Raw genomic sequence first — 27124 nt, 5'->3', positions numbered from 1 at the left:
TTTGTTTTTACTCTCTGCCAAAGGCATTCACTTTAAGGTTGGGGTTTTTGTTGTGACAGTATGGTCATAGTCAGCATAGAAGTGTTTATGTTGACTTTGATGGGATGGGGAACATCAGGCTTTAGAGTTAAAGAGGAAAGAGGCTGTTTTGAGAAGCTGGTTTTGGGGGTGGAAGTTGGAAGCTAAAAGAGCAAAAGAAAGCACAGAAACCCTGCCTTCTCCCCTGCCCTGTTCTCCCATGAGTATCCCCTCTGTGCAGCCCTTCGCTGCTCAGCTGGAAGGCAGAAGTAGCATCAGCAGCTGAAGTCTCGGCTATTGCCCCTTCAGTTTTCTTCTCCAATAAAGCTTTTCATGTAGGGGAAGTTTTTTTGTAGGGAACCTTCTGACTGTGTGAAGGGAATGTTCCTTCAGTGGTAGAACAGATATTAAAGATTTTATGATACGTGTCGTGCTTGGTGAGAATTGATAAAATGAGCTATTAGTCCTGTTCTTTGATGTCAGCAAAGATTGTGTTTAGGGCTTAGGATATGCTTACAGCATACCCCATTTTATTTCAAATTTAGATTTAGAACTGACATGAGGCTTGGGAGAAAGATGCTGGCTGCAGGGAGCCATTGTTCTCCCATGAGCCTTGGGAGAAGGATGCTGGCTGCAGGGAGCCATTGTTCTCCCATGAGCCTTGGGAGAAAGATGCTGGCTGCAGGGAACCATTGTTCTCCCATGAGCCTTGGGAGAAGGATGCTGGCTGCAGGGAGCCATTGTTCCCCCATGAGCCTTGGGAGAAGGATGCTGGCTCCAGGGAACCATTGTTCTCCCATGAGCCTTGGGAGAAGGATGCTGGCTGCAAGGAGCCATTGTGAGCCTTGGGAGAAGGATGCTGGCTGCAGGGAGCCATTGTTCTCCCATGAGGCTTGGGAGAAGGATGCTGGCTGCAGGGAGCCATTGTGAGCCTTGGGAGAAGGATGCTGGCTGCAGGGAGCCATTGTTCTCCCATGAGGCTTGGGAGAAGGATGCTGGCTGCAGGGAGCCATTGTGAGCCTTGGGAGAAGGATGCTGGCTGCAGGGAGCCATTGTTCTCCCACGAGCCTTGGGAGAAGGATGCTGGCTGCAGGGAGCCATTGTGAGCCTTGGGAGAAGGATGCTGGCTGCAGGGAGCCATTGTTCTCCCATGAGGCTTGGGAGAAGGATGCTGGCTGCAGGGAGCCATTGTTCTCCCATGAGGCTTGGGAGAAGGATGCTGGCTGCAGGGAGCCATTGTGAGCCTTGGGAGAAGGATGCTGGCTGCAGGGAGCCATTGTGAGCCTTGGGAGAAGGATGCTGGCTGCAGGGAGCCATTGTTCTCCCATGAGGCTTGGGAGAAGGATGCTGGCTGCAGGGAGCCATTGTGAGCCTTGGGAGAAGGATGCTGGCTGCAGGGAGCCATTGTTCTCCCATGAGGCTTGGGAGAAGGATGCTGGCTGCAGGGAGCCATTGTGAGCCTTGGGAGAAGGATGCTGGCTGCAGGGAGCCATTGTTCTCCCACGAGCCTTGGGAGAAGGATGCTGGCTGCAGGGAGCCATCGCTTTCCCACTTGTTTGTGGTTTGACTGCTGCTGGAGGTTGGAGGAGGGTGCCAGGCCTGCAGTGGCAGAGCTCAGTATGTGTTCCAGCTCTGGAGCAGCAGCTGTAACTGCAGGTGGCACTGGGAACTCCTTGAAGTTGCCACTTCTCAAGAATATTGGCCCTTCAGTACTTAGGCAGTTCTTACACAGAGCTGACACTGGGCACAGGGCTTGGAACTCTCCAGCTAATTGCTGCTTTTCCACCTATGGAGGTAAGCTTATTGTATGCACTGTGCTCTTAGCATCTGGCAGGCTCAGAAACATTCTTTTTTCTCCATTTGGCCTCTGGAGCAGGGGAGCAATTGCTTAGTACTGAAGGCAAAGCTTTTTAGACGCAACATTTGGAGCATCTCATCCTTTCAACAAACAGAGGCTTGTATGGCTGCCCTGGAAGTAGCAGCTGGCTCACAGCCCTGACACTGTTGGTTTGCCATCCATGAACCCCTCCAACAAGCCTCTCATTTTTGATCAGCTGCTGCATTGAATTGTCTTTTCTTAGCCAAAAATTAGGTCAGGCTAATCAACATGTTACTGACTGTACAGGGCCTGTAGATCAGAAACTAGTGAAGTTGAAAAGGCAACCACAGAAATCACAAAGTGCAGTTCTGCTTTGAAGTTCACCTGAATAATTAAAATTCTTCTTTCAATGCATTTAAATGATAATTTTATGTAATGATCTTCATCACATACGCAATTAGTTAATGAATATCTTGTTTATTTCTAACAGAGAATTCCAGACATCACTGAAACAATGGCAGAGTTTACACTCCTACTTCTTAGTCTAAGCAACATGCTCTTCCATGATTAATTCTACATGTTCTCTCTTCAGCTATGTTCACATGCACCATTCTCCTCAGAAGCAAGGTAGGACTGGGACAACTTGACACTACTGAACAGAGAAGAAATACTAATGATCCATCTGGATCCCATTTGTATCTGAAGACAGTAATGTAAAGTAATGTGGATGGGACCATTATCTTAATGCAGCAAAAAACCCCAGTGTGGACATGAGCCTGGCAGCAAAGGGAAATAGCTTAAATCATTTCACTGTTTTGACTGTATTGCTTTGGAGGATTAATCCCACTGGAGCAGGATCTCTGTCAATCTGTAAACTCATTGCGCAGTTCCAATGCTCCACTGAGCATCCTGCTAGTAGGAATTGTTTGGGATGGATGGGCTGAAGGTCAGGCACTGCCCTGCAGTTGCCTTTGAGAAGTTTAGCAGACTAAACTTCTGAGGTCTAGAGGGCAAAAGCACACTAGATGCCTGTGGTTTTTGCTCTCCACTTCAATTCTCCACTTGTTTAAGTGGCTCATTCACAAAGATGTTCTGAGGTTTAAGTGCCCTAAGATTAGAGTCAAGTGAAGAAAGCTGGAGAAAAAGGCAGGAGTGTAGCTGGATACTGTCAGCTGTCCAGTGGCAGAAAGCCTGACTTGCTGGGAGAGTTTCTGAGTTTCTGAGTTTAAATTCTTCTCCTTAACCACATGAGCTTGATCTGTGGGAAGAGACTGTTGCACAGTCATAAGACTCCACAGACAGTCTATAATGAGGAAACCAAACAACAGCATGACTACCAAAAATACCCTGATGGCTAGAAATGCCTGCTTTTTAACTTCTTTTGGCATTTTCTGTAGTTGGTAGTTCCTTCTATTTGCAAATAAGGTTGTGTCTGTGAAATCTGCAGGATCCAATAGTTCTGCTGGAGATACAGACACACATGTCTTTTGATCTCTGCTTACTGTCTGTCCTCATCTACAGTGAGTAATAAGAGGAGCTTCCCAGATGCCACAGTGCTGTTTCCAGCACACTGACTCTGCTGTGGGCATCAGTGTCAGCACTGAGAGACTCTGAGCCATCAAATCTGGGACTGACTGAGGTGCTGCTGATAACTTGTGTTACAGACTAGGTTGGGCTTTGCCTTTGTACTGGGTGAAGGCATCTGAACTCTTCAAGAACTCTCCAAAATAAGTGATACAATGGTAAGACATCTAAGGGTCATGCTGTGCCCTTTAGGCTTACCTTCAGTTATTTGTATTTCATTTTCCCTTGACTCAGAAGAAGGGAATGCTGCTGTTTCACCAGAGGTCAGTGGCAGCTGCAGGTGCCTACACACCTGTGAATATGGACAACCTTTCTGTTTCTCCTTCTTGACCCTTTTAATGCTAACAGTGAACAGCAGAACAAGTCAGAGGGTTTTGTATTCTCTGATTCTCCTTTCTGTTGAAAGTCACATGAAGATATTTCCCTTTCATAAGGATAACTAGACAAGGAGCAATTTGTCAAATGAAAATAAATAACAGCTAGAATGCGTTGGTAGAAGGTGCAGCATTAATCCAAGGCAGGTAATAAGGTTAGGTGGACCTTCTAATTATGCTGATAAATGGCCCAGACTATGTGAGGAGCAATGAGGAGGTGATGATTTTCTTCAGCAGATTTGAAGAATTAATCAGTATAGCTCTAGATTGAGGTATTTGTAATATACATATAAGTGTGATACTGATTTGTCATTAAATAATTATTTTGGCTAGAATTCCCAGAAGAACCTAAAGAGGTGAAGTACCCAAATTCTTTTTTTTTTTCTCAAAAAAAAAAAAAAGAAGCTAGAACATGTAATTTTCAGGCCTGTAGTGATCTAGTCATTCTCCTCTGAAGGTGCTGTGTATGTGCATTCTTTTGTCTCAAATTTTACTGATGCAGTTTGCTGCTGCTTAGCATGACTAAGCTTTGATACTGAGTGAAGGTGCAGGTTTTGAGGCAGAGGTCTGCACCAACCTTGTATGTATCTTTGATGATTTTTTTTGCTCATAGACTAATGAACATTCTTAATGGTTGGACAGCTCTTTAATATTTTCTAGGAGTGATTCTACCAAAAGCCTTAAATAATCTACTCAGTTCTGATTGTTCATGTGCCAAACAGCCTGTTTGCTTTGGAAGGTGTTATCTAATCATATGCTGGAGTGCAAACAGCCGTGACAGTGTGGTCCTGAGCAGAGAATTCTTCCTTGGCAAAGAGGTGCTGAAGAAGAAGAGTACCACAGTTTGTCAAACACTTGGCTAACACACAGGCTGCCAAGGTCCAGAAACTGGCCAAGCAAAGCCTGTAGTCATTGCTCAGTTGCTGGGAGACTGTGTGTTCTCTATATTTACAGTGGTACCAGTGTTGTGTGCAAGAGCGTTTTGTGAAAATTTTCCCCATTGATATGACTAAGTGTCAATAAGCACCTTCTTCTTGTAAATGCCAACAGAATTAAAATTTCCCCCATGGCAGACTTTTGAGCCTGTACTGTCCAACTCTCTTTGAAGTAGCTCTGTTTATTGACTTCTAGTGTTGAGTCTTGACTCTTGCGTGTGTTGTAGGTCAGACAGATGAGCCTCAGTTGCTGCCACTGCAAGGCATGACAGCTTAGCTGCTCTCTGCCCTACCTGCAATATAGGGTACTGCACATTTAATTTTTTCTGGCCAAATAGTCAACCTGTCTTTTTTCCCTCATTGCCATGACTTCTAATATGCACGTGTAGCCACTGAGTTTGGCTCCAATCTGTTTTCCATCTTGAATTCAGGTTGATTTCTTCTTTGTTTCATGTTAGTTCTTGAAAGCACAGACCGCCTTCTCTCAGCATTATTGTTCTTGTGATATGTTTAACTGTCCCCACGTGGAATTTCTGTTGTTTCTGAATCAAGGAGCAACCTTTGGTTGTAGCATCTCTGATGGAGTGAACAGCCCCACAGTCCTTGCAGAATGGGGAACCAGCTGGATGGGCTGGTTGCTGCAGCAGCATCTCCAGTGGCAGTGTGTCTGTTTGGTACACCTGGAACTGCTGAAAAACCTCAAAGTGATGTTAGAGATAAAAAGTTCCAAGTATTTGCAGATGGAGAATTAAGGAAGCAGGAAGTAAGTTTTCTGATTGTGAAACTGGCTTGGAATGCATCAGAGCTACTGTAATTAATAATCCTCAGTTTTAATAATCAGATTTTGGAGATGTTCAATCTCAAATATTGTTTGAGCTCAAGACAATTTCTGGAGAGCAGGGAGCTTTGCTTACCAGAAGCTGAGTTTTGGTTGGGTTATTCTTTTAAGTAGCCCAAACTTGCTACCTTGCAGAATCTGCATTGGATTCCAGCAGCATCTGGATGGAGAGACTGACTTGGTCTTGCAGGACAGCTTCATATTCGGCAGGAGCAATGTACTGCAGCATGGAAGGGCCTCCAGTTTTGCAGCACCAGATACTCCCATCTGTTGAAATAATAGTCACTGAGCTGAGAAACCCAATGAACCTGTTGTGCTCAGAGCAGTAGCAACAGGCAGCTGTACAGGGGAATTTCCGCAGCTCAATTTGTCACTCGCAGAAGAATCTCTCTGCTTCATCTCCCGTAGTAATACACTGGCCATAAAAAGGTGGAGGAATTTAGGAAGCTGAATCATGCAGCATGACTTCTGCTGTGTTACACCATGACCTGGCCAGGGAAGTGGTAACTTTGCAGAAATCTCACTTGTCCTTTTACTCATGTATGCCAGATGGGCTGGTGTGGTGCCGATGAACAAGTTACAGTATAAAAACCTGCTACGCCTCTCAATAAAAGAAATTCCATTTATGGAGGAGATAAGAGGATTATTGTTTTATTTGTTGTACAGATCTTACTCAGACTTTACCAGCCTCAAGTTTCATCATCTTTTGCTGTGTATTCTCTTGTCCAATGACAAGGTTCATTCAGTTTCAGCTACATTTGCAAATTCCTTAGAGGAAACCAATAACTAAACCACTAAGAATAAAAACTTATGAATTGTCTAAATAATTAGACTTATACTGGGAAATTTGTTTTAACCATCACTGTTGTGTGGCTGTTGGTTTAGTATGGGTCCTTGTTAGTTGTGTTGGGGGTTATGTGATGTGTGTTGTGTTTTGTTTGGGGGATTTTAATTGTATTTGTGAGTGCTGATACAAACAAACAAACAAAACCCCACCAAAACCCCATCCACCATCAGAAATGTCCTTTCTCCCTCAAAGAGGAACATCTATTTAAGAGAAGCAAATACTTTAAGGGGCAGGTCAGAGGTGGAAGTCCTCCAAGTTGTGGTTTTAACCTGAGGGAGGAGGAAAGCAGTTGCTTAAGCAAAAGATGACACAAGATGCCTTTGATAGTCTAAAAAAGGAGGAGTTTGTGACAAAGCTTTCACCAAGCAGGTGTTGGCATCAGTGAAACCTTATGTAAATTAATCTTGACAGCTTTCTACTTTCCTGAGAGCGTCTTCCACCTCCAGGTAATAAAATCCTTTTGTGAACTGTTACTCTGGGCTGTTGCTGCTCTCCTTTCAACTCCCTCCTCAAAATTTTTTGCTATTAAAAGTCTCACAAGGAATTAAATGATTGAACATCTCTAGACTAAACTACAAATGTATGCATGGGATAAAAGATATTTTGGACACCTTACAAAAAACAAATAAAATCTATTCTTTTTAATATATCTCATTCCTACCTTCTCTGTCTTTCTTTCTGCTTTATTCTTCTGGAATGCAAGAAGGAATTGTGTGCTTTCCCTTGTTGTATTTGTTCAGTGTGGTGGATGATACTAGAAATAATTAATAATTTTTAAACTGTTGAAAGTATCCAAACAGTAAGTGCTACAGTAAGATGTGATATATCAAAATAAAGAGAATGTTCTGGGTGCATTTTTTGGCAAATGGATGTAGGTAATTTTATTTGATTTTCTGTTTTTGATTCTACCAGTTAACAAAGAAATTAATAATGGCAAATACTGCTGGTGAAAATTACTTTGAAGTAAGCCTTTGAAATAAAGTCTGAAATCAGATGAACAAGGAGAACTATTTTTTTGAAAAGTCATTTTGAGCAACCTTATCAGACTGGTAAATGGTGTCTCCTAAGAAGATTATCTGAGAGACCAAGAAGTACATGAGAATTAGCAGCTAAGGAGGCACTTTTGAATGCATAATGGAGATTATCTATCCTGATGGAAAGGACAGATGGGAGTACATTAAGAGACTCTTTGGGCTAGATCAGATACTCCTTTTGCTTTACAGCAGTTTAAGGAGATATATATAAATATATATAAATCAAGTGTACAAAATCTCAAAATAAATTTCAATTGGTATAGTTTTTAAATCAGAACAAGGAAACTCTCATGATGTACTAAAAATTCAGAGGAAAAGCAACATGCAAATCCATTAACAGCAAGATACATAATGTGGGGGGTTTGGTGTGATTGATTTCATTTGTGTTATTTAAAGTGCTTGACAGATAATCAGCTAAATTAATAGAAAAAGCCCTGACCCTAGTAGTGGCCAAAGCAGACAAAAATTGCTAAAAATACAGAGGTAAGACAGTTATTTAAGTGTGCAGGACCCACTAAAATCTACCTAAGAATGCTTTAGGGTGTAGCAGATATAATTTATTACTATTTGAAATTATCTTTGAGAGTTCATAGGTTACAAAGAGACTGCAGAGGATGAGAGATGGAAAGAAATAGCATTTGTGTTTAAAAGGATGAGGGGGAGAAAGGCCTGAGTAATTGCAGGTATTTTCATCTGACTTGAATTTTGGAAATTAGTTTGTAAGTACTTTGGGAGTAATTAGGCCTGGATTGTATAGACCAAATCATGTGAGACCAATATGCCTTCCTTGTTTGACAGGGCAACAGCATAAGCAGGGTAGAAGGGATGTGGAATGTAGGTATTTTGACTGAAGCTTTCACACTGTTCAAGTAATGTCCATAAGTAATCTATACTCTAAATTTAATTTCCTTAAGGTGGGTGCATAGTTGTTTACAGAGTGTCTAAACCAGAACTGGTTCATTCTCAAGTGGTGAAGACATTGAAGTAGATAAACTCACAGGTTTCTTCCTGGAATTAGGTTGAGATTAATTACAGTAGTCAAGAGAGAAAACCCTTAAAAATGTGTGGATGACACTTCTGGTGAGGCAGGGTCAAAATTCTGAACAACCTTTACATATGCAACAGGATGAAATTTAGTGCCAAGGAGAACACCTAAGAAGAAATCAAAGTCTCTATAAAGAAACCCTCATGTCTAAATAGTTGTGTGATGCAAATCTCTTCAGTTCTGGTGAATTGCAGTGGGGGATAGTCAGCAGTATCATCCTTCTGCAATCAGAACGAATGTAGACTCACAGAATGGTTTGGGTTCAAAGGGACCTTCAAGGATCATCTGTTTCCAACCCCCTGCCATGGGCAGGGACAGTTTTCACGTGCCCAGGTTGCTCCAAGCCTCATCCAACCTGGCCTTGAGCATTTCCAGGGATGGGGCAGCCACAGCTTCTCTGGGCAAACTGTGCCAGGGCCTCACCACCCCCAGTGTAATTTCTACCTTAGCACTAAAGGTCCCTCTTTAAGTTTAAAAACTATTGCCCCTCGTCCGTCACTACAAGCCCTGGTAAAAAGTCTCTCTCCATCTTTCTTGCATATCATCTTTAAGTATTCAAAGGCTGTAATAAGGTTTCCCACAGTGTTCTCTTCTCCAGGCTGAACAGCCCCAGCTCTCAGCCTTTCCTCACAGGAGAGGTGCTCCAGCCCTCTGATCCCTTCTGCCCTCCTCTGGACTCACTCCAACAGGTCCATGTCTTGATGTCTTGTGCTGGGGACTCCAGAACTGGATGCAGGACTCCAGGTGAGGTCTCAGTAGAGTGGGGTGGGGGGGGGAGCATCACCTCCCTTGACCTGTTTGCCACTGTTCCTTTTATACAGCCCAGGATATATTCCCTGCATGTAATTCCTGGATGCACAGAAGACAGTGCTATCACTTATTCTTTCTCTTTGCTACATTGAGGCTGGGCTACCACAGCTGGTTTGCAGTGTGCTCTAAAGAAAGGCAGTTGACTGGAGAGGACATGGCAAAGCTGCAAGAACATTAAAAGCTTGGCAAAGAGACCAGTCTGGCAGCATTTACACTCTTCTGTCACAGCTAGTCTGGTGTGAGGGGTTATTCCACTTTTTGAAGTTGTTACAGAGCCTGGATTTGTGGAATAAAAATGTAGTCCCTCTTGGTGTTTGGATAGTGGTTTGCAAGAGGCAGTTACTTTCTAACTGTTACCAAGCTAACCAAAAGCTGTGGGTATTGTGGTGTTCTTGAGCACGTTGATTGTGTTGAGTAGCCATTCATGAGTTTGGGTTCTGTGCTAATGTGGCCACTAGACAGTTTAATTCAATTTAACCAAATTTGCTGTTTCATATGCAGTTTGCTGACTGGCCAGACTTTTCAGTTGCACTTTTTTTTTTTTGTCTAAAAATGAGATTTCACTTTGTGATTTTGTTTCCAGAGCCTAAGAAGAAAGCCATTGAAGTGTGAAATGTGGTACCTTTATCTTTAGAAACAGCTAATTTTATTAGAGGAACTGCAGGGCTGTGTGACCAGCCAGCTTTCTGCAGGCGACTGCTAGTCCTTGAACCAGAATCTGAGAGTCGCTGAACTAAAAAAAATTCTTATTAATCAAGACAGCTGGGAGTAAAGCCAAATGCTGGGCTGTAACAGCAATGAGTGTGCTGCTTATGTTAGCCAGAAATAAATAATTGGTGTACTTAAAATTTTAGAGCTTTGGGAAGTTGATGGATTTTTGCCTGAGTTTTTTTTTAAATACATGGATAAAGAGGAATGGTGTTTAGGCATCTATTTCATGCTTTTGTACTAGATAACTAGACTGAAACTATTGAAAAAGTGTAGTGATGTAAGTTATCTGCCTACAGTCTTGACTCCCAAAGTAGTGTTATTTTTTGGGATAGGGGAAAAGAGCTTGACATACTGTAGCAGTCACAAAACTGGACATTACTCAGTGTGTGCTGCATCCTAGAAAACAGTACATGGTATTTTTGCCATGTCATTGGCTCCGTGTTTGCCAGCATTTCTGCTTAAGCTTCAACTATATTATATAGGCTTAGAGTTTATGTATGTTATAGTGAAAAAGAAGTGGAGTGAAAGATATTAACATAAAGAAAAATCTTGGATAAGGAGAATTTATTTTGGGAGTAAGTAATTGGTATAAGAATGGTAAAATGATGCTTAATGGGAGTGTACACTTGTGTGTAAAATGATGTGGCTGATAATGTCTGTAGATTGGTACCTATTAAACTACTCTATTTTAGAATCAGAAAATCATAGATTAACAGAATGGTTTGCGGTGGAAAGGACCTTAAATACCATCTAGTTCCAATCCCCCCTGCCCTGGGCAGGGTCACCGTCCACCTGCTCAGGTTGCTCCAAGCCCCATCCAGCCTGTTCTTGAACACTCCCAGGGATGGGGCATCCACAGCTTCTCTGGGCAACCTGTGCCAGGGCCTCACCACTCTCAGAGTAAAGAATTTCTTCCTTATGTCCAATCTAAACCTGCCCTCTTTCAGTTGAGACCACTTACCTGTAAGGTGCTCATGTTGATTTATTCTTCCCTAAATGTTTTACATAAAATTTGAGGTTTATATGTAGGAATTCCAGCTCTGTTGTGATTTTACCCTTCCTAATTAAATACTAGTATCCCATGCTGACTAAGTACACAGTTTTCAATTTCAATTGGAACTGAAAAGTGCAAATTCTGTTCTTAAGGCTACAACTGATGCTGCTTCTGCTATGCAGTGATGTTCAGGTACAGTCCATGCATCAGGCTGAGTGGTCTGGGAGACCCTCTGACATTTGAAGATGAAGCCACAGTAAGTGGGCAGGTTGTTTCTCATTATTTTGACTGACTAGTGCCCCCAAAATTGGCAGTCCCACTTCTTCTGTCATTTAGAATCTATTTGCCCCAAACTTAAGTGCTTTAGAAACTTCACTGACCTCAAAGTCAGACTCTTTTGAGTCTACACTGTGTCAGGGGAGGTTTAGGTTGGATATCAGGAAAAGGTTCTTCCCCCAGAGGGTGGTTGGGCACTGGAACAGCCTCCCCAAGGCAGTTGTCACAGCACCAAGCCTGAAAGAGTTCAAGAAGCGTTTGGATGATACTCAGGCACACGCTGTGACTCTTGGGATGTCCTGTGCAGGGCCAGGAGTTGGACCTTGATGATCCTTGCCGGTCCCTTCGAACTCTGGATATTCTCTGATTGTATTTATCTGTCTCCAACATTACAGACTGGCACAAGGGCATTCACAAGGCACCTTTCTGTGAGACACAGGCAGTGTGAAACAGTGCCACAGGGCAAGAAACTCTGTGGGATACTAATAATTTTTATATGTCCTACTTATTTTTTAAAAACTTGTTCATAAAAGGGAGAAAATCTCCATTTGTTACCACCCTGCTTGCCAGTCACAGGGCTTATTCCTTCTTACCAATTGCTCTGTATCTGTGGAGAGCAGCTCCAGTTTCATAATGCCAGTCCAGTATCTTTTTAATATCATGCTGTTACTGATATATTTTTCACATCAGGAAATGAAAATGATTTTGATGAAGAGCAGTGCTAGTTTTAGCTCTAAGATAGGATTAGTCTACTTTCCAATTCTTGTTTCTAAACAAAATCTGTGCCAACTGGAAATTATCCAGTTGGTTGAAAAATTACATGGGAGCAGTTCGGTCAGGAATATTTGCTTTTTCACCCTGGGGTTTCTTCCATCTGCCTAATAAAACAATTATATCACTGTAAGACTAAAATTCCCTGTTCCATGGCCTGTCTGGAAGTGGATGGTACTAATGGCTGTTGATGCAGGTAGAAACCATTGCCTCTTTTTCTGTCCTTCTGTACCTGATACAGAGCCTGGGTCTGTCATCTCAGCAACCCCTTTTTGGGTGCTGGGAAGCTGCTTACCAAGTCCATGCAAACCTTCTTTCTTGGCTTACACAAGCCCTGTTTTTTGAGGTGTGCTGAATTCTTGGTTTCATTAGGTACTATAGCACTATAAAGTTCTAGAGGCCAATTAAGAGGGACTGGAGCACAAGTCCTATGGGGAGAGGCTGAGGGAGCTGGGGTTGTTTAGCCTGGAGAAGAGGAGGCTCAGAGGTGACCTCAGCACTGTCTAGAACTACCCGAAGGGAAGTTCTGGCCAGGTGGGGGCTGGTCTCTTCTCCCAGGCACTCAGCAATAGGACAAGGGGGCATGATGAGCTTTAGCTCTGCCAGGGGAAATTTAAGTTGGATATGAGAAAAAAATTCTTTCCGGAGAGAGTAATCAGGCATTGGAATGGGCTGCCCAGAGAGGGGGTGGATTCACCATCCCTAGAGGTTTTTAAACTGAGATTGGCCGTGGCACTGAGTGCCATGATCTGGTAAAGGGACTGGAGTTGTGTAATGGTTTGACCCATGGCTTCCTCAGTAACCATTGTATCTAAGGAAGTTACAAGTATTCCACACGCGTCTTCCACGTAGCAGTGGGGGAGTGGTTGGGTTGTTGCTGTCTTCCAGGTCCTTGGCTGAGGAGTTGGAGGGAGGTGGTTGAAGTCTGGTCCCTCCGGTCCCTGGTGGTTCTCCTGTCCTGGGTGAGATTGTTTCATTCTTGTTCCCCTTTCTTGAGGTTTTTAATTGTGTTTGTTTTGATTCATTCGGTTTCTTTAGGTTGGGTTGGTGTCTTCCCTATTTTTCGGCTAATCAATCCCCTTTTCTCCCTTCCCCTCTCCCCTGGGGGGTGGGATCCTGTGTATTGTGTATACAGTGTGGTTTGTGAATGTTAGTAAATATAATTTATTCTTTTTATTCAGTTCAGTTTCTTTAGAGTGCGTTTCTTTTCAGTTTTTTTCCTTTCCTTTGCTGGGAAGGTTCTGGGGGGAAGGGGGGCCAGTCCAGGGTTGGCAACAGCTGGGCCAAACCTGCGACAAGTTGGACCAAGGGTTGGACTCGATGATCTTGGAGGTCTTTTCCAACCCAATCGATTCTATGATTCTATGATTCTAAGCATTTTGGTATATATTGGAAATGAAAATATGATGTTGAAATCTTTTTCACTAGGCAGGTAAACCACTGTGTGGCATTTTGTTGGTAATTCAGCATCTGTGCAGCTTGGGATCCTGGCATCCTCTAAAGATTATGACCTCTGATGGGGACAAACCAGCCTCTCTAAGTGTAAAAGTCTTTCAAAAATGGAAAGCATCTTCAGTTTTTTGTAGGACAATGCTGAACTGGGCGTTCCAGTGACAATATATAGAAGCAGCATGGAGGGAAGAGTTTATCACCTCTGTTTATGCAGTTGCTTTCTATCCATTTTCTGTTACAATCTTCAAAATTAAATTCATGGTTAAACTTTTCAGAGTGATAACAGCATTAAGAGGAATTATACCCAGCAGATTATAACTCATCTGATCCTCCTCTGAGGGCTCCAAATCAGTGAATGTGGGAGAAGGAGAAACTTGCAGTCTTTTAGAACTGTATAAATATAATAATTTTATTCTGTGGAAGTTCAGACATTTGAAGTTAGGAGGAACAGACTGTTGATGATGAATATGGATTTTCACTGGCAAGCTACAGAAGGAGAGGTGCTCCATCTCTCTGATCATCTTTGTGCCTGCCTCTGGACCTGCTGTAACAGCTCCATGTCCTTTTTACATTGTGGGCCCCAGAGCTGGAGGCAGCACTCCAGGTGGGATCTCACCACAGCAGAGCAGTGGGGCAGAATCTGTTTCCTCCCCCTGCTGCCCACACTGCTCCCGGTGCATCCCAGGACACAGTTGGCTGTATGGGCTGCAAGTGAGCATTAACAGCTCATGTCAGGCATGATCTGTGTTGATGTGATGTCAATATTCCTCTGTTTGTCACATTTGTAAACAGAACGCTTCTTTCCGTGCGCACCTTTGCTCTTTTCCAACCCAACAATGATTTTTTTTCCCCTAGTTTTCTTTTTTTCTCTTCCTTTCATGTTTATTTCTGATACTTTTGTGGCAACCATTAAACCTGAAAATGCTATTTGTGTGTAGTTCATGTAGGTTTGCTACAGACTCAACTGGAGGCAGCATATTCCTGTCCTTTGTGTATCTTCATTGTACAGAGAGGCTCCAGTCTCAGGCTGTAACTCCTACGAGATATTCAGATGTACAGACAACAGATCTGCTTGAGTAATTTGCAAATGAAGTGTAAGACAGCAAATGACAGATGGTTGAGACAGACTGGCAAGGGTAAGAAACAGTCAAACAGTACAACCAGAGTGTGGTCACGGTACTGCTGGTTGTGCCCACTGACTGTGGGCTGCAGTGGCAGGGAGGAAGGCAAGAGAGGATGATGAGAGGATGTGTGGGGGTGGGTCAGTAGTTCCCCTTGTACCTTTTTTTGGATGGTTAAATAACATTTATGGAGCAGCATGGGATGAGATTCTGTTCTGCTCTCCTAATTGGGTTTTTTTTCATAGTCACTTTCAAAATTGTCAGTGTCCTTTCCAAATCCAGACAAATTGCTGTATTTTTAGTCATGTTCATGCAGTTTGCAGTGTTGGGGAGAGGGAAAGGAAAAAGCATTCCCCATGACCAATGAGAAACAGCTGAAATGCTATAAATATTGATCACTGTAGGCAAAATAGTAAATCAGGAATGGGCAAGGCAAGCATTTTATTTGTTTAAACTGTCCCATGGCTTGTTCTTGTTTACTTTTCTAGATTAACTGGGTTGACAGAGTCAGGGAATGAATAGTATGTATTTTGTGGTTGTTTTACAACATTGCATCTCCAAGAGTATAAATAAAACACAGTTCCTCAGCTCTTACTATTCCCTTTGTGATATTTCATTCTCGCATTTAGTGTTTTGCACATTGACGTTCTAACACTGTGTCACTGACAACTGAGGTGCCCCCTGACACTTCAACAGCTCAGTAAAATAGTGAAAAGTAGTGTTGCAAGAAGATGGATATTTTTGTAGCTTTTCTTATGGTCCCAAAGTTTATACAGTTAATATGAAGAAGAAGTTCTTCCCTGTGAGGGTGGTGAGGCCCTGGCTCAGGTTGCCCAGGGAAGCTGTGGCTGCCTCATCCCTGGAAGTGTTTAAGGCCAGGTTGAACAGGGCTTGGAGCAACCTGGCCAAGTGGGAAGTGTTCCTGCCCATGGCAGAGGGGTGGAACGAGATGACCTTTAAGGTCCCTTCCAACTCAAACCATTCTGTAATTCTATGAATATGAATAATTTTCACACAGCTTCTCCAAATGAATAATTTCAATCCTAGCTTCCTGCACAGGTTTGACCACCAGTCCCTTATTTATTACTGGCCCTAGCACTTCACTTTGATTGTGGTGGTTTAGTTTTTTTTCTTTTCTATTAGTGTCAGATAACTATTTTAAAAGAGATCTCCATTACAATTTGAGTCTGAGCTGGGGATTCTCACGAGGCAACTTTCCGTTGCTCTTCATTAACTGTGCTCTTCATTCACATGGCAGAGCAGTTCATGAACTGGATGCCTTTCAGATGAAATTAATACAGAAGATGCACTCTAGTAATGTGCCTGATATGCTCCAACAGCTAATGGGCATTCAGTCTGTGGCACCTGATCAGAAAGTCCTCAGCACCAACTGTTCTGCTGTAGAGATCTGCTCCTGGAACACCCCGACTGATACAAATGTAGCAGCTTTTGGTAAAACTTAATTAGACTTGTTTTACTTCCTTATTTTGTTTACCACATTATGATAATAAGAACTTTAATTTGTTCCTATTGCTCCTAATTAATTGTTGGGCTTAAATGTTTTCAGCAACAAGACAAAATCGATACCTGGAATTGTACTGTGTACATTCTTAAATCCAATGCAGATGAACAACTTGGAGTTCAATACATACATTATCTACTCATTTATTATTTGAAATCTTAAAGCAAACAAAAATAGGCTTTTTTTTTCCAGGACAGTCTGAATATTTTCTTCATGTCTTTGGTATGGCCATTATTTTTATCATTCTCAAGCCAAAATGTAAGACTGCTACTTGGAAAACAAATGGCATTAAATCCCCCATAGACCTGTTCTTTCTTTTTCTTTTTTTCACTGCCAAATATAATGCAAAAAGAGGGGGGAAAAAGACGTAAGTATTGAGTGATGTTGCCAGCACAGGAATAAAAAGTAGCTTCTCAGGGAACAAAGAATGATGTCTCTACAGAACACTCCCTGGCACTGGGGTCAAAACTAATGGATCTGGTCATAGAATGTGCACTTGGCCAGCTGGTTTGAAAGAGCACTTTCAGTGTTTCAGGGAGCTCATACAGCATCTGGAAGTGGAGTACTTCAGATCCAGTGTGCTCAAAAAAGCTGTGGCTGGTAATACAGTAAAATAACAGTGCTCCTATAGAGAAGAAATGTAAAGTGTGGATTTTTCTTTTAGCTCAGTCTTTGGGTGTGAAATTGAATTGAGAAGTCTCCAAACCATATTAAATCACCCCCTTGGCATTGCCACAGGAACAATTTATTTCATCTTGGAGGAGCTTTTGGTTTCCAGATCAGTGGAGCTAAGCAGGAGGAATGTGCGTCACATTGAGGTAAACAGGGATGTGAGCTGGTTAAAAACAGAAAAGGCAACGCAGCAAAATTCTGTGCTCCTGACATTTGTCAGCCTCTTCGGAAATGTGAATGCCATTTCCATTAAGCTTTGGGGCAGATACTATCTCTGTACCTTTTGTGTGCTCATAAGTTGGAAGCTGAACATAAATTTATTTGGTTCAGTTGGTTTTTCAAGAGGGAAATGTGTGTTGTTTTCTTCACCAGGAGGTTTGCAGTGCCATTGCAGTGCTGTCATGCCTTGGTGGGCATGTAATGCACAAGGGCTGGGAGTGAGGGGTGGCTCTTACTGCCTTAGTCCCAGTCTGAGGTGAGACTAGAAAACTACCTCCAGCTTCCACCCTCCTTTTGTCATCACAGCTTTTTGAGGGATGACAAATTACAAATGTCTTCACAACCCTGTGTAATGTCTGTTACACTTTCTCAAAGTCTGTCTTTGGAACAAGACACTGCATCTTTAAGCAGGAAGCATCGTATCAAATATTTCTTCTGTCAGAATGATTTTGGCACAACATGAAGGGAAAACCCTTGATGCTTCCTTCAGGATCTGAAAGTTCTACACAGATGCCTCCCAACAGCCCCAGAGTGTGAGAGGGACACGGCAGGTGTGGGAGCCATGGACCAGGGCTGTGTGTTGACACATTTTGTGGCCAGTGTGGGGTCTCTTTAGGATTGGTTCCCAGTGAAGTGCAGAGCAACAAAGTCATTTACCATCACATCTGGAATACAAATTGCACTCTTTTCATAGCAAAGCTTAAAGGTATTAGGATCCCCTTTATTGGGATTGCAATAGTGCAAGAAAATTGGCATTGACTTAACCAAAAAGGGCAAGATTTAATACATTTTTTAACCTGTTCCTCTCAAAGTCTACCCTTAAATTTTATTTTGTCTTGACTTTTATTTCACCTTTGGCTCACAATTTACCTGACCTTCATCCCTTGAAAAGAAGAGAAAGCCAAGCACAGGACAACAAAATGAACAGACCAGGGTAGCAAACCTGGGTTACTTTGTTCATATCCTGAGACGATTGTGCAGTTTTGGAAGATGCTCATCATTGCTGTGTGTAATGTAAATAAATAAACTCGATCTCTTTTCAGTCCTATCCCAGTGCTCTAATGTAACTTCAGGAAGAGACAAGCAGAGCTTTTCTCTGAGTTCCAAGGTGAGGAACACACTTTTAGACAGTACAGTAACCAGGTAGTCATTGCAGAATACTTTGTAATTCTGGTTACCTGACACAATACCCTGCTTTTCCCCCCTTTTAAAATAATGTAGAAATGCTGCCATCTGTTATGGGTTTAGCCAGGTGGGCCTAAGTTAGGCTTTAAAGTTCAAATTAGGCCTGAAATTGTCAGATGACTTGAGCTGGGCTGAGCTAGCTCAGAGCTGACCTCTTCCAGCCAATAATATTGTATTCCATACCATACTACATCATCTCAAAGGGGGTAAAATCCAGTGTGTGGGAGTGGCTCAGTCAGTTCTGCCATGGCCGAGGTACAAGCCAGATGTGATCCAACTTTTGTCTTGGAGCAGGCCCTGATCCTGTTGCCTCTGCTTGCATTTTGTTTGCATTCAGGGAAGCAGAAACATTTTTGTTATTACTTTTTCTGTTTTTTGCTATGTGTCTCTCAGAGTACTTACAGATCTGGTGTAATAGACTTTGCTTTGTATTAATTGGGGAGTGGGAAGTTATGCCTTGTTATATATAACTTGTGTAAGTGTGTGTTATATTCTAGTTTCCTCTTAATTTTCTCTTCTCTGTATAAATACATGTAGTTAGTTTCAGCATAAACCTGCTTTTGAGGGTTTTTTTTTCCTCTCCCTTTTCTCCCTTCCCCTCTCCCCTGGTGGGTGGGAGAAAAGGGGATTGATTAGCCAGAAAATAGGGAAGACACCAACCCAACCTAAAGAAACCGAATGAATCAAAACAAACACAATTAAAAACCTCAAGAAAGGGGAACAAGAATGAAACAATCTCACCCAGGACAGGAGAACCACCAGGGACCGGAGGGACCAGACTGCAACCACCTCCCTCCAGCTCCTCAGCCAAGGAAGGGAAGCCACAAAAAAACCCACACCCCACCCCTGCTACCTGGAAGACACGTGTGGAATACTTGTAACTTCCTTAGATACAGTGGTTACTGAGGAAGCCATGGGGCAAACCATTACATTCTCCACCCCTTATTCCACACTGGTCTTTCCACGCAATCCTTGTATTCTTGCATTTGCTTGTATTCCACACACATATATATATAGTCCATATGTGGTCCTTCAAGGCAGATGTCTTGTCATCAAGGATCAACACCATCAGTATGTAAAAGAATAGAAAGACACTTAACAGGAGGCCTTTCACTACAAGAGACTGCCAGGCCATGCCAGCATGGTTGGACTGACCTCCTCTGGTACCTCTCAGGTACTTGCTGAAAAGGGTGAAAACCATTCTTTCTATTGTTTACCTTATGCCTGGGTCCTCTGTTCCCAAACAAAACAAAATGTACCCTGGTGAGTGACAGGTGGGAGGACACATTTTTCTGTTGCTGTTTCCAGCTACAGGTTTGTATGAGCGATTCCCTTTGGTAACAGAAGAAACTTTCTGCAAACCAACATTCAGACAGTAGTATTCAGTCTGAATATTTTATTCAAATAATATCCTGTCCCGCTAGTAAGGCTGGAGTAGGAAGATCCTACACTCTCAGCTACAGCTACCTCCAGTGACAGGTAAAATAAAAAGCTACCCCCTATAGATCTTAAGGAGTTCTCTGAATGGTAAATTTGTGTTTAATTCTCCTGCCATTTCTTAAAGGCAATAGGACAAGACCATAGGAACTCTTTTTTCATCTTCATCTTCATCATCATTGATTTAAAATACTTTTTCTATTTACATCACTCCTGAAATTTTAACTGAGAATCAGCAGTGGTTTTTTATATGCATTTCCAAAATTTCCCAATGTTTCACCTTTTTAGAATCAGAGAATTTGATCATTCATGAGACTGCTGCTTACACTGGTGACTTCTGGGAGTTCTTGGCATTTAAAGTGTTTTCACATGTAAGTCGTATCAAGCTGCATTGTTGTTTTGTGTGGCTTATGAAATAATAGTTACAAGCCCTTGAGGTGAACCCAGGTCTTTAAAGTTCAGAGTCCCTTTTTCTTTTCCTCTTGTCTCTCCTCTCCTTTCAGCACAGGAATGTAACACTGCTCTCCTCTAATCTTTCCTTCCTATCCTTTTCATAAATGTAATCAGCCTTTTTTCTACTTCTGAGCCAATGGCATTTTGAAGTGTTAGAGGTATAGTGCTAAATTACCTGCTCAATTTAAGCCTACATATTTTAGTGGACAGTCTTTGTTTCATTACAATGCTGTTGGTTATTTTAATTGAGATAATCCCTTTCCCTTAACATAACTTACTGATTTTCTTTTATTTGGATGTATCAGGAAACACATTGTACCTTAGTTTCTCTTTCCCAAGGCAAGATCGTAGAGTCTTAGAACAGTTTGAATTGGAAGGGACCTTAAAGATCAACTTGTTCCAAACCCCTGCCATGGAGAGGGACACCTTCCACTGGGCCAGTTTGCTCAGGACCGCATCCCAACCTGTGCTTGAACACTTCCAGGGATGGGGATCATCTACCTTTACCTCCTGTGACAGGTTCTCAACTTCCCTGATCATCCTTGCAGTCCTTTGTTGCTCTTCCATCTTGCCTCCATCTTCCTTAATCCATAATGAGCAGAGCTATACACAATATCCAGGCTGGGTTATTATCACACCCTTCATGTGACATTGACATATCCCAATCCTCACGTTGCATCCAACTGATATTTTCCAGGCTTCTGGTTTTTGTCCTTTTTTTTTTAAGTGTGTGTTACTTCAGTGACTCCTTTATCCCCCAGAATATCCCCCAGAATATCCCCCAGTATGCCCATCCTCTTTGCTATAAACAGGGAATGAATCTGTTGGTAGACTGTTTTTGTTATGACACTCCTCAGTGCTTGCCCTCCACGTGTTCTCTCAAATTCCATCTTCTCTTGCTGCACAAGAGCTCTGCAGTGTTGCAACCAGTGTGGCTATGTGGAAACAGAATTCAACTCTGAGAGATGAGTTTACATCTTACAGGAATATTTATATCCAGTATGGAACTAATTTCAGGGAAAACGTATTTCATAATTGTAAATTTTGTCTCCCTATTATAGTTAGTTCCTTGGGGTATCTTTTACATAAATGAACAGGAAAAATGAAAATAGGAAAAATGCTTGCTTTGTTTGCTTGCAGAACTTTAGGAAAAAAACATTAGACTAAAGTTTTAAATCACAGCCAGCTCCTAAATGAAATGTGTAACAAGGGTGATAATGAGTGCAAACACATTGAATAATAAAATGTAATTTGGGTTCTGAATTCCAGGGCTCTAATCCAAAGCTTACTGATGTCTGTGGAAAGGCTTCCATTGATTTGAATTAGGCCTTGGCTTTTGTCCTTGATGAACACAATACCAGTGGAGCTATTCATTAAAGAAATGTTTGGAAATAAATCACAGGAACTTGCTGTGTTAGAACCCAATTCACTTGCTAATTCTGGCAGTGGTGTTGTACAGTACTTGTTGTGTGGATATTTTCTCATAGTCCCTCACATGAACTAAATTCCATCTTAAAAAAAAGTCATTTGTTGCTGCTGCTGCTGCTGCTGTAATGGAAGGTTGTTTCTGGATCATTACTCTGATGTTTAAAACTTTCTTTAACTTTTAGCCTGAACCTATTCATGCCAATTGTTTCCACTTGTTTTACACCAATAGTCTTTTAGTTTCTACTTTATAAAGTGTACTTTGTCCTTGCTCTGAACAGTTCTCATAAACTTCTCATGATTGTCCCATCAGACTTTGCTTGGTTTTGCTAAATAAGCCACGCATTTTCATTTCTTATTCAATAAGTTGTTCATTCATAGAATCATGGAAAGGTTAAAGTTGGAGAAGACCTCTAAGGTCATAGAGTTCAACCATTAACCCAACACTGCCATGTTCATCACAAAACCATGTCCCCAGGTGCCACATATCCACATGTTTTCTGAACACTTGTAAGGATGGTGACTCCACTACCTCCTGAGAAGGCTTTTGCAATGCTTGACAGCCTTTTCCATGTATAAATTCTTCCTAATATCTAATTTAAACCTCTCCTGGCACAACTTGAGGCCATTTCCTCTTGTTATATTGTTTGTTTTCTGGGAGAAGAGACTGATTCCCACCTGGCTACACCCTCCTGTCAGGGTGTTGTAGAGAACAATAATGTCCCCCCTGAGCCTCCTTTTCTCCAGGCTGAGCCCCCCCAGCTCCCTCAGCTTCTCCTCATCAGAATTGTGCTCAAGACCCTTCCTGGGCTCTGTTGCCCCTTTCTGGACATGCTCCAGCACCTCCCTATAACCTTTATCTGAGTCTATTCCCATTTGCCTTAATCTGCTTGGGATACAGCCAACAAATGCTGCATTTTTAATGAGGTGCAACAGTGCTCTATATAATGCTGTTAATACTTTCCTTGCTTTACTGGAAATAGTTTTTCAGCTATATGCAGTATTTTGTTTGCCTCCTTATGCCTACAAATCACTGATCACTGTTATCATGTGACTTACAGAGTCCCATTGAGCGTTAGAAATAGTTTTTAGCCCAGCAGAGCATAGGTTTGGCCTTGTCCTCAGAGGCTTTTAGCTCATGTCTGTCACTCCAACCCTCATTTCTTCCTTGCATGGTGCTCTGTTTGTCCTCAGCATTGGCTGTTGTAAATGATAACCACCAAGCTTTAGTAATCAGCAGCCTTAATTAGTATGATCCTACTTTGTGCTGATTTTGTTAATTTAGAAAGGGGGAAAAAAGGAATTTTAGAAACTGCTAGAATTAGTGAATGAGAGGGTTGGAATGAGACAGTGCCAGGAAAGAACTGGGGAAAGGTGCCCAGTGTTGGGCACAGGAATAATGAAATGAAGAGAGAGCACAGAGTCCACGAGGGAGAGGTGAGAACTTGGTCAAATGAAGGCTCCTCATATTTTCCAGAGCATTATTTGGGTCTCATGGAGACATACTTGGGATGGAGGAAGACACTCCAAAATCCCAGAAATAAATGCGTAACTCATGACTTTCTGCACTTGGACCTTTTAAGAGTAGCATCACTGCTTCTTAATTTTGGATGTCCCTTTTTTTTTTTCATAAGTTCTCAAAGTGCCCTGAAAGTTTAAAGACTTATTTTCTAAAAGCATTTTAAAAGTATCAGATCCTAAAAGCACTTTAAAAGTCCTGAATTGAGAGGATTATGAGTCTTGAATAATTTATCCACAAAACTTGAAAGGGAGAGAATTTGCTTAGGTCTTTAAAATGTATGATAAATTTTGCTGTATATTGGAGTGACTCTGAAAGACTTTTATCCAGATAAGTATATTCAGCAGTTATTAGAAGTCACAGGCAATAGCAATTAAGGCATAAGGCCTTTCCTGGGAATTAATATCAAGCTAGGAGGAGTTGGGATGGCTCGAGATGCAGCTGAGGGCCATTAACTTCCATTGATGATTAATGACCTCTGCTGAGGTCATTATTATTATCAGCTGAAAACACAGAAAAATCCAGATGTATGAATCTTTTTAATGGGAGTTGCAGTTTCAGTTGGTACAGTAGAAGTGTCCCCACTGTGGACAGACTGCCCTGTATTAATATCAAATAAAGGCTTGATTTCCCTCCTCCCCACGGCATTTTTAGGAGTGTTAATCAAAGCTGGATCTCTAAAGCTGTGCCAGTATCAAACTGAAAAGTAAGCAGAATAAAGTCCATAGTGCTTTACAGTTCTCCCAGTGTGGCAGTGGCATCCAGCATTTAATCAGCTCTTTTTAGAGATACTCCATCTATCCCTTTTAGGGCCTAATGAGAGAGAGTCTCAGTATTGTCCAGGAATGTGCCCAGAACATTCCTTGTGCTCCCTGTTCTCAGACCCACGTTTGAAATTGTGTCTTCCCTTCTTTTGCATTATGTCCCTGACCAAGATCTGGGGTTTGGGCTGTGTTACAAAGAGGGCAGGCAGGCACACAGCACTGGCTAGTGCAGGCAAATACTGCTGCATCCAGACAGGGAGGATCTCTTGCCTAATAAAGAGTCACTCATAATCGATACTTCCCAGTGTCCAGAGAAGTCCATGCCTGGTTTGTTCCCCGGTTTGTGAAACTGGTTTTTTTTTAATACGATGGATGATTTCATTGCTGACTTGTAGGGAAACTGAGAGCTACTACAGGGGGCTAGGATATGTAAATATAAATACCTTCATATCTCTCATAGAATCGTAGACTTGTTTAGGTTGGAGAAGACCTTTAAGATTCAAGTTCAGCTATTAACCCAGCACTGCCAAGTCCCCCACTAAACCATGTCTATATTTGTATTTAAGTTTGTTTACTTCAAGATCCTTTTTAAAAATGTACAAAAGAAGTCTGAAATAGGTAATGTGGGTGACATAGAGACATAAGCTTTAACTAGTTGCTTTATCTTTAATTTGGACTGTGTTTTTGAATGTTGTGTGAGTCCTACTTTACACAGTTCTGGGCTTCTGTCCCTTCCCCCAGCCTATTTAGCCTGGTCATTGTGAAAATTGTAGCATCAAAATTCTAAGCAGGACAGGACTGAGATGACTGCTGCTTTTGGCTGACCTTTATACAAATGCCACTGGATGTAGGTTTCTGCTCAGGAAAATGGAATTTTTCAAAAATGTCAGCAAAGTAGGTAAAAGGCATAACTCAGGTGGGAAATGTTGACAATTTGGAATTAGGTGGGATGACTAGACCCACTTGTACAAACCTAATGGCATCAGAGTGTTTGGGGGATTTCTGTGTGCCTTTAGTCACCCTCAGCCAAACCATGGAGCTCTTGCCTCTCTTTTTTCTTTTGCTTTTTTTATTCCCCCAAAGTGTCTCCTGCGGTGAGAGGAAGAGGTGAGTGAGGTCAGGCAGAATGAAATGAAAATCATGAAAGCTTAATAGACCACAGGGAGGTTCCTTTGAAAGGGTGCCAGAGATGGAATATCAGTTATGGGGAAGAAGACCACAGAGTTGGCAGTGAATGAAAGGAGATCTGGTACATGCACATTAGTGTGTCACAGTCCTTGCCATGGAACTGGTGTGTTTTCCCAGTTCACTCTTTAACAAATGTCTCAGGCTGACACTAGCTACTCCCCCAGTGCCCCTAGTGCTCCCTGATGCAGCTGCACTGTGCTTCAGGATACATTTTTCTAAGAAGTTCTCAATTCTTTGTTATGCTTGTAAGCTCAGTAGATGAGAAATGAAGTATTGATGAGATTACATAAATTGCTTTTTCTTTTTTGTCTTCTTCAGTCTCTACCAGTTATTCACTCTAAGGAGTGAGAAATTGTTTTCCTGGATGAGAAGAAAAGAAGTCATACTTTAAAGCATGCAAAACCATACTGTGTTGCAGAGATAGAAAACAGAATCACAGAATAGTTTGGGTTGGAAGGGACATTAATGATCATCCAGTTCCAACCCCCTGCCATGGGCAGGGACACCTCCCACTAGACCAGGTTGCTCCAAGCTCCATCCAGCCTGACCTTGAACATGTCCTGGGATGGGGCAGCCACATCAGGTTATGATAACTGCCCCCTTTCAGCCTTAATATTTTATGAATCTGTGCTTGTGTGAATGAAAAGACCCATGCAGGCACCAGAACTGATTTAAGGACTTTGATTTTATTTGATGGTGTGGAACTAGTCCTCTGTGTGTGAGAAATCACAGTGGGTCTGAGCTTCCAGGGCTGCCAAAGTACCTTGAAGTTCTCTTCATCTCCAGGTCCATGGATGTGATACACTTCAGACCTTTCTTTTACAATTTTAAATATCCATGTTTTTGTCATATACTTTTGAAAGAGTTTCTACATCCTGAAATTTGTCTTTGGGACAGGTCACTGTTTTCAGATTTGGAATTTGTTTCTCAGGTGCTACAGGAGCTCTCAAAGAATGAGTATCTGCCAGGTATTTAAATGACAAAACATCAGAAAAACACATCATGCAACACAAAATGACCCTGCAGTGCTGAGGTGGATGTAACCCTCTGTTCCAGCCTTTCTCTGCTGACTCCATTGTATTTCAGCACAATGGTTGTTTCTGTACAGAAGAGCCCACAGTTGTCTGGTGTTTTCAGTCATGAGCCCTTTCAGCTTCATTTCATGTGTCACTGTTGCAGTTTTGCTCAACTTCTATGAGAAGTTCAATAACTGCTGGGTTCTCAGTTTGAACTCTCCTTCCCCCAAACTTTTAGCAGAGCCCAACACTACCAGACCACTTCTTTCCTCAATTTCTTTTCACAGAGCCTTTATTACTCTCTCGACACCTGCCCCCAAAGGCCACAGGCTGAAACCTCCTGGATAAACAGTTGTCCAGTTTCAGATTCTCTTTTGATACACACTGATGTGACAGAGCACAAAGTTAATCTTCAGCATTATTTCTTTTTCATTTGCAGGAGAAGTTTGAAGGCTTGTTCCGTGCCTACGATGACTGTGTGACATTCCAGCTGTTCAAAAGCTTCAGGCGCGTGCGGATAAATTTTAGCAGTCCCAAGTCAGCTGCTCGTGCCAGAATAGAGCTTCATGAAACACAGTTCAGAGGGAAGAAGTTAAAGTTGTATTTTGCACAGGTAATGAAATCTGGAATCTACTTCTGTGTTAGTGCAGAGCTTTTATAGAAATATTGTGCAGTAACACCGAATAAAAGTAATAAAGGTTTCTCCAATGCCCAGTCTCTCTGCTAAAAGATTACTCAAGCCTCCTTATGTTGACTGAGCTGTACCTGCCCTGAGGCATTGCAGTAAATTTAAAGGGCCACTTACGACTAAAGTTGCTTATTCAACACACAGAATTACATAGCTTAGAGGTGATTTACAACAGTGGGTGTTGTCTGCCAGTAACTCTCTAAACTAACCATAAAAAAGCACGAATGTAAAGAATCCAAGTGAATAGTAATAAAAAAAAGGCTGGATTACTTATTTGACTGCAACCCTGAGCCACAGTCAGGCTTCCTCCTGCCTTTTGGTTTTTTTTCCTTACTGAATACATGAATTACAAATACTGAATTCTCTAGAAAGAATTTATTAAGTTCAAGTAAAAGGAAGAAGGTAGG

General features: G+C 42.0%; 1 protein-coding gene across 3 annotated transcripts in view; it reads left to right on the top strand.

The window, feature by feature from the left end:
- The window catches only part of RCAN2 (regulator of calcineurin 2), a 92193-nt gene that overhangs the window by 48454 nt on the left and 16615 nt on the right, over positions 1–27124 (top strand). For all 3 annotated transcript variants that reach the window (XM_071548219.1, XM_071548218.1, XM_071548220.1), the window contains one exon: positions 26469–26642. In XM_071548219.1, coding sequence (XP_071404320.1) covers positions 26469–26642 — 174 coding nt within the window. The remainder of the gene's footprint in view (positions 1–26468; positions 26643–27124) is intronic.

This window comes from Pithys albifrons, chromosome 2 (assembly GCF_047495875.1).
Source record: "Pithys albifrons albifrons isolate INPA30051 chromosome 2, PitAlb_v1, whole genome shotgun sequence".
Taxonomy (NCBI): Eukaryota; Metazoa; Chordata; class Aves; order Passeriformes; family Thamnophilidae; genus Pithys; species Pithys albifrons.
Note: the sequence above shows the minus strand (reverse complement) of the source record. Positions and strands in the feature narration are given on the sequence as shown.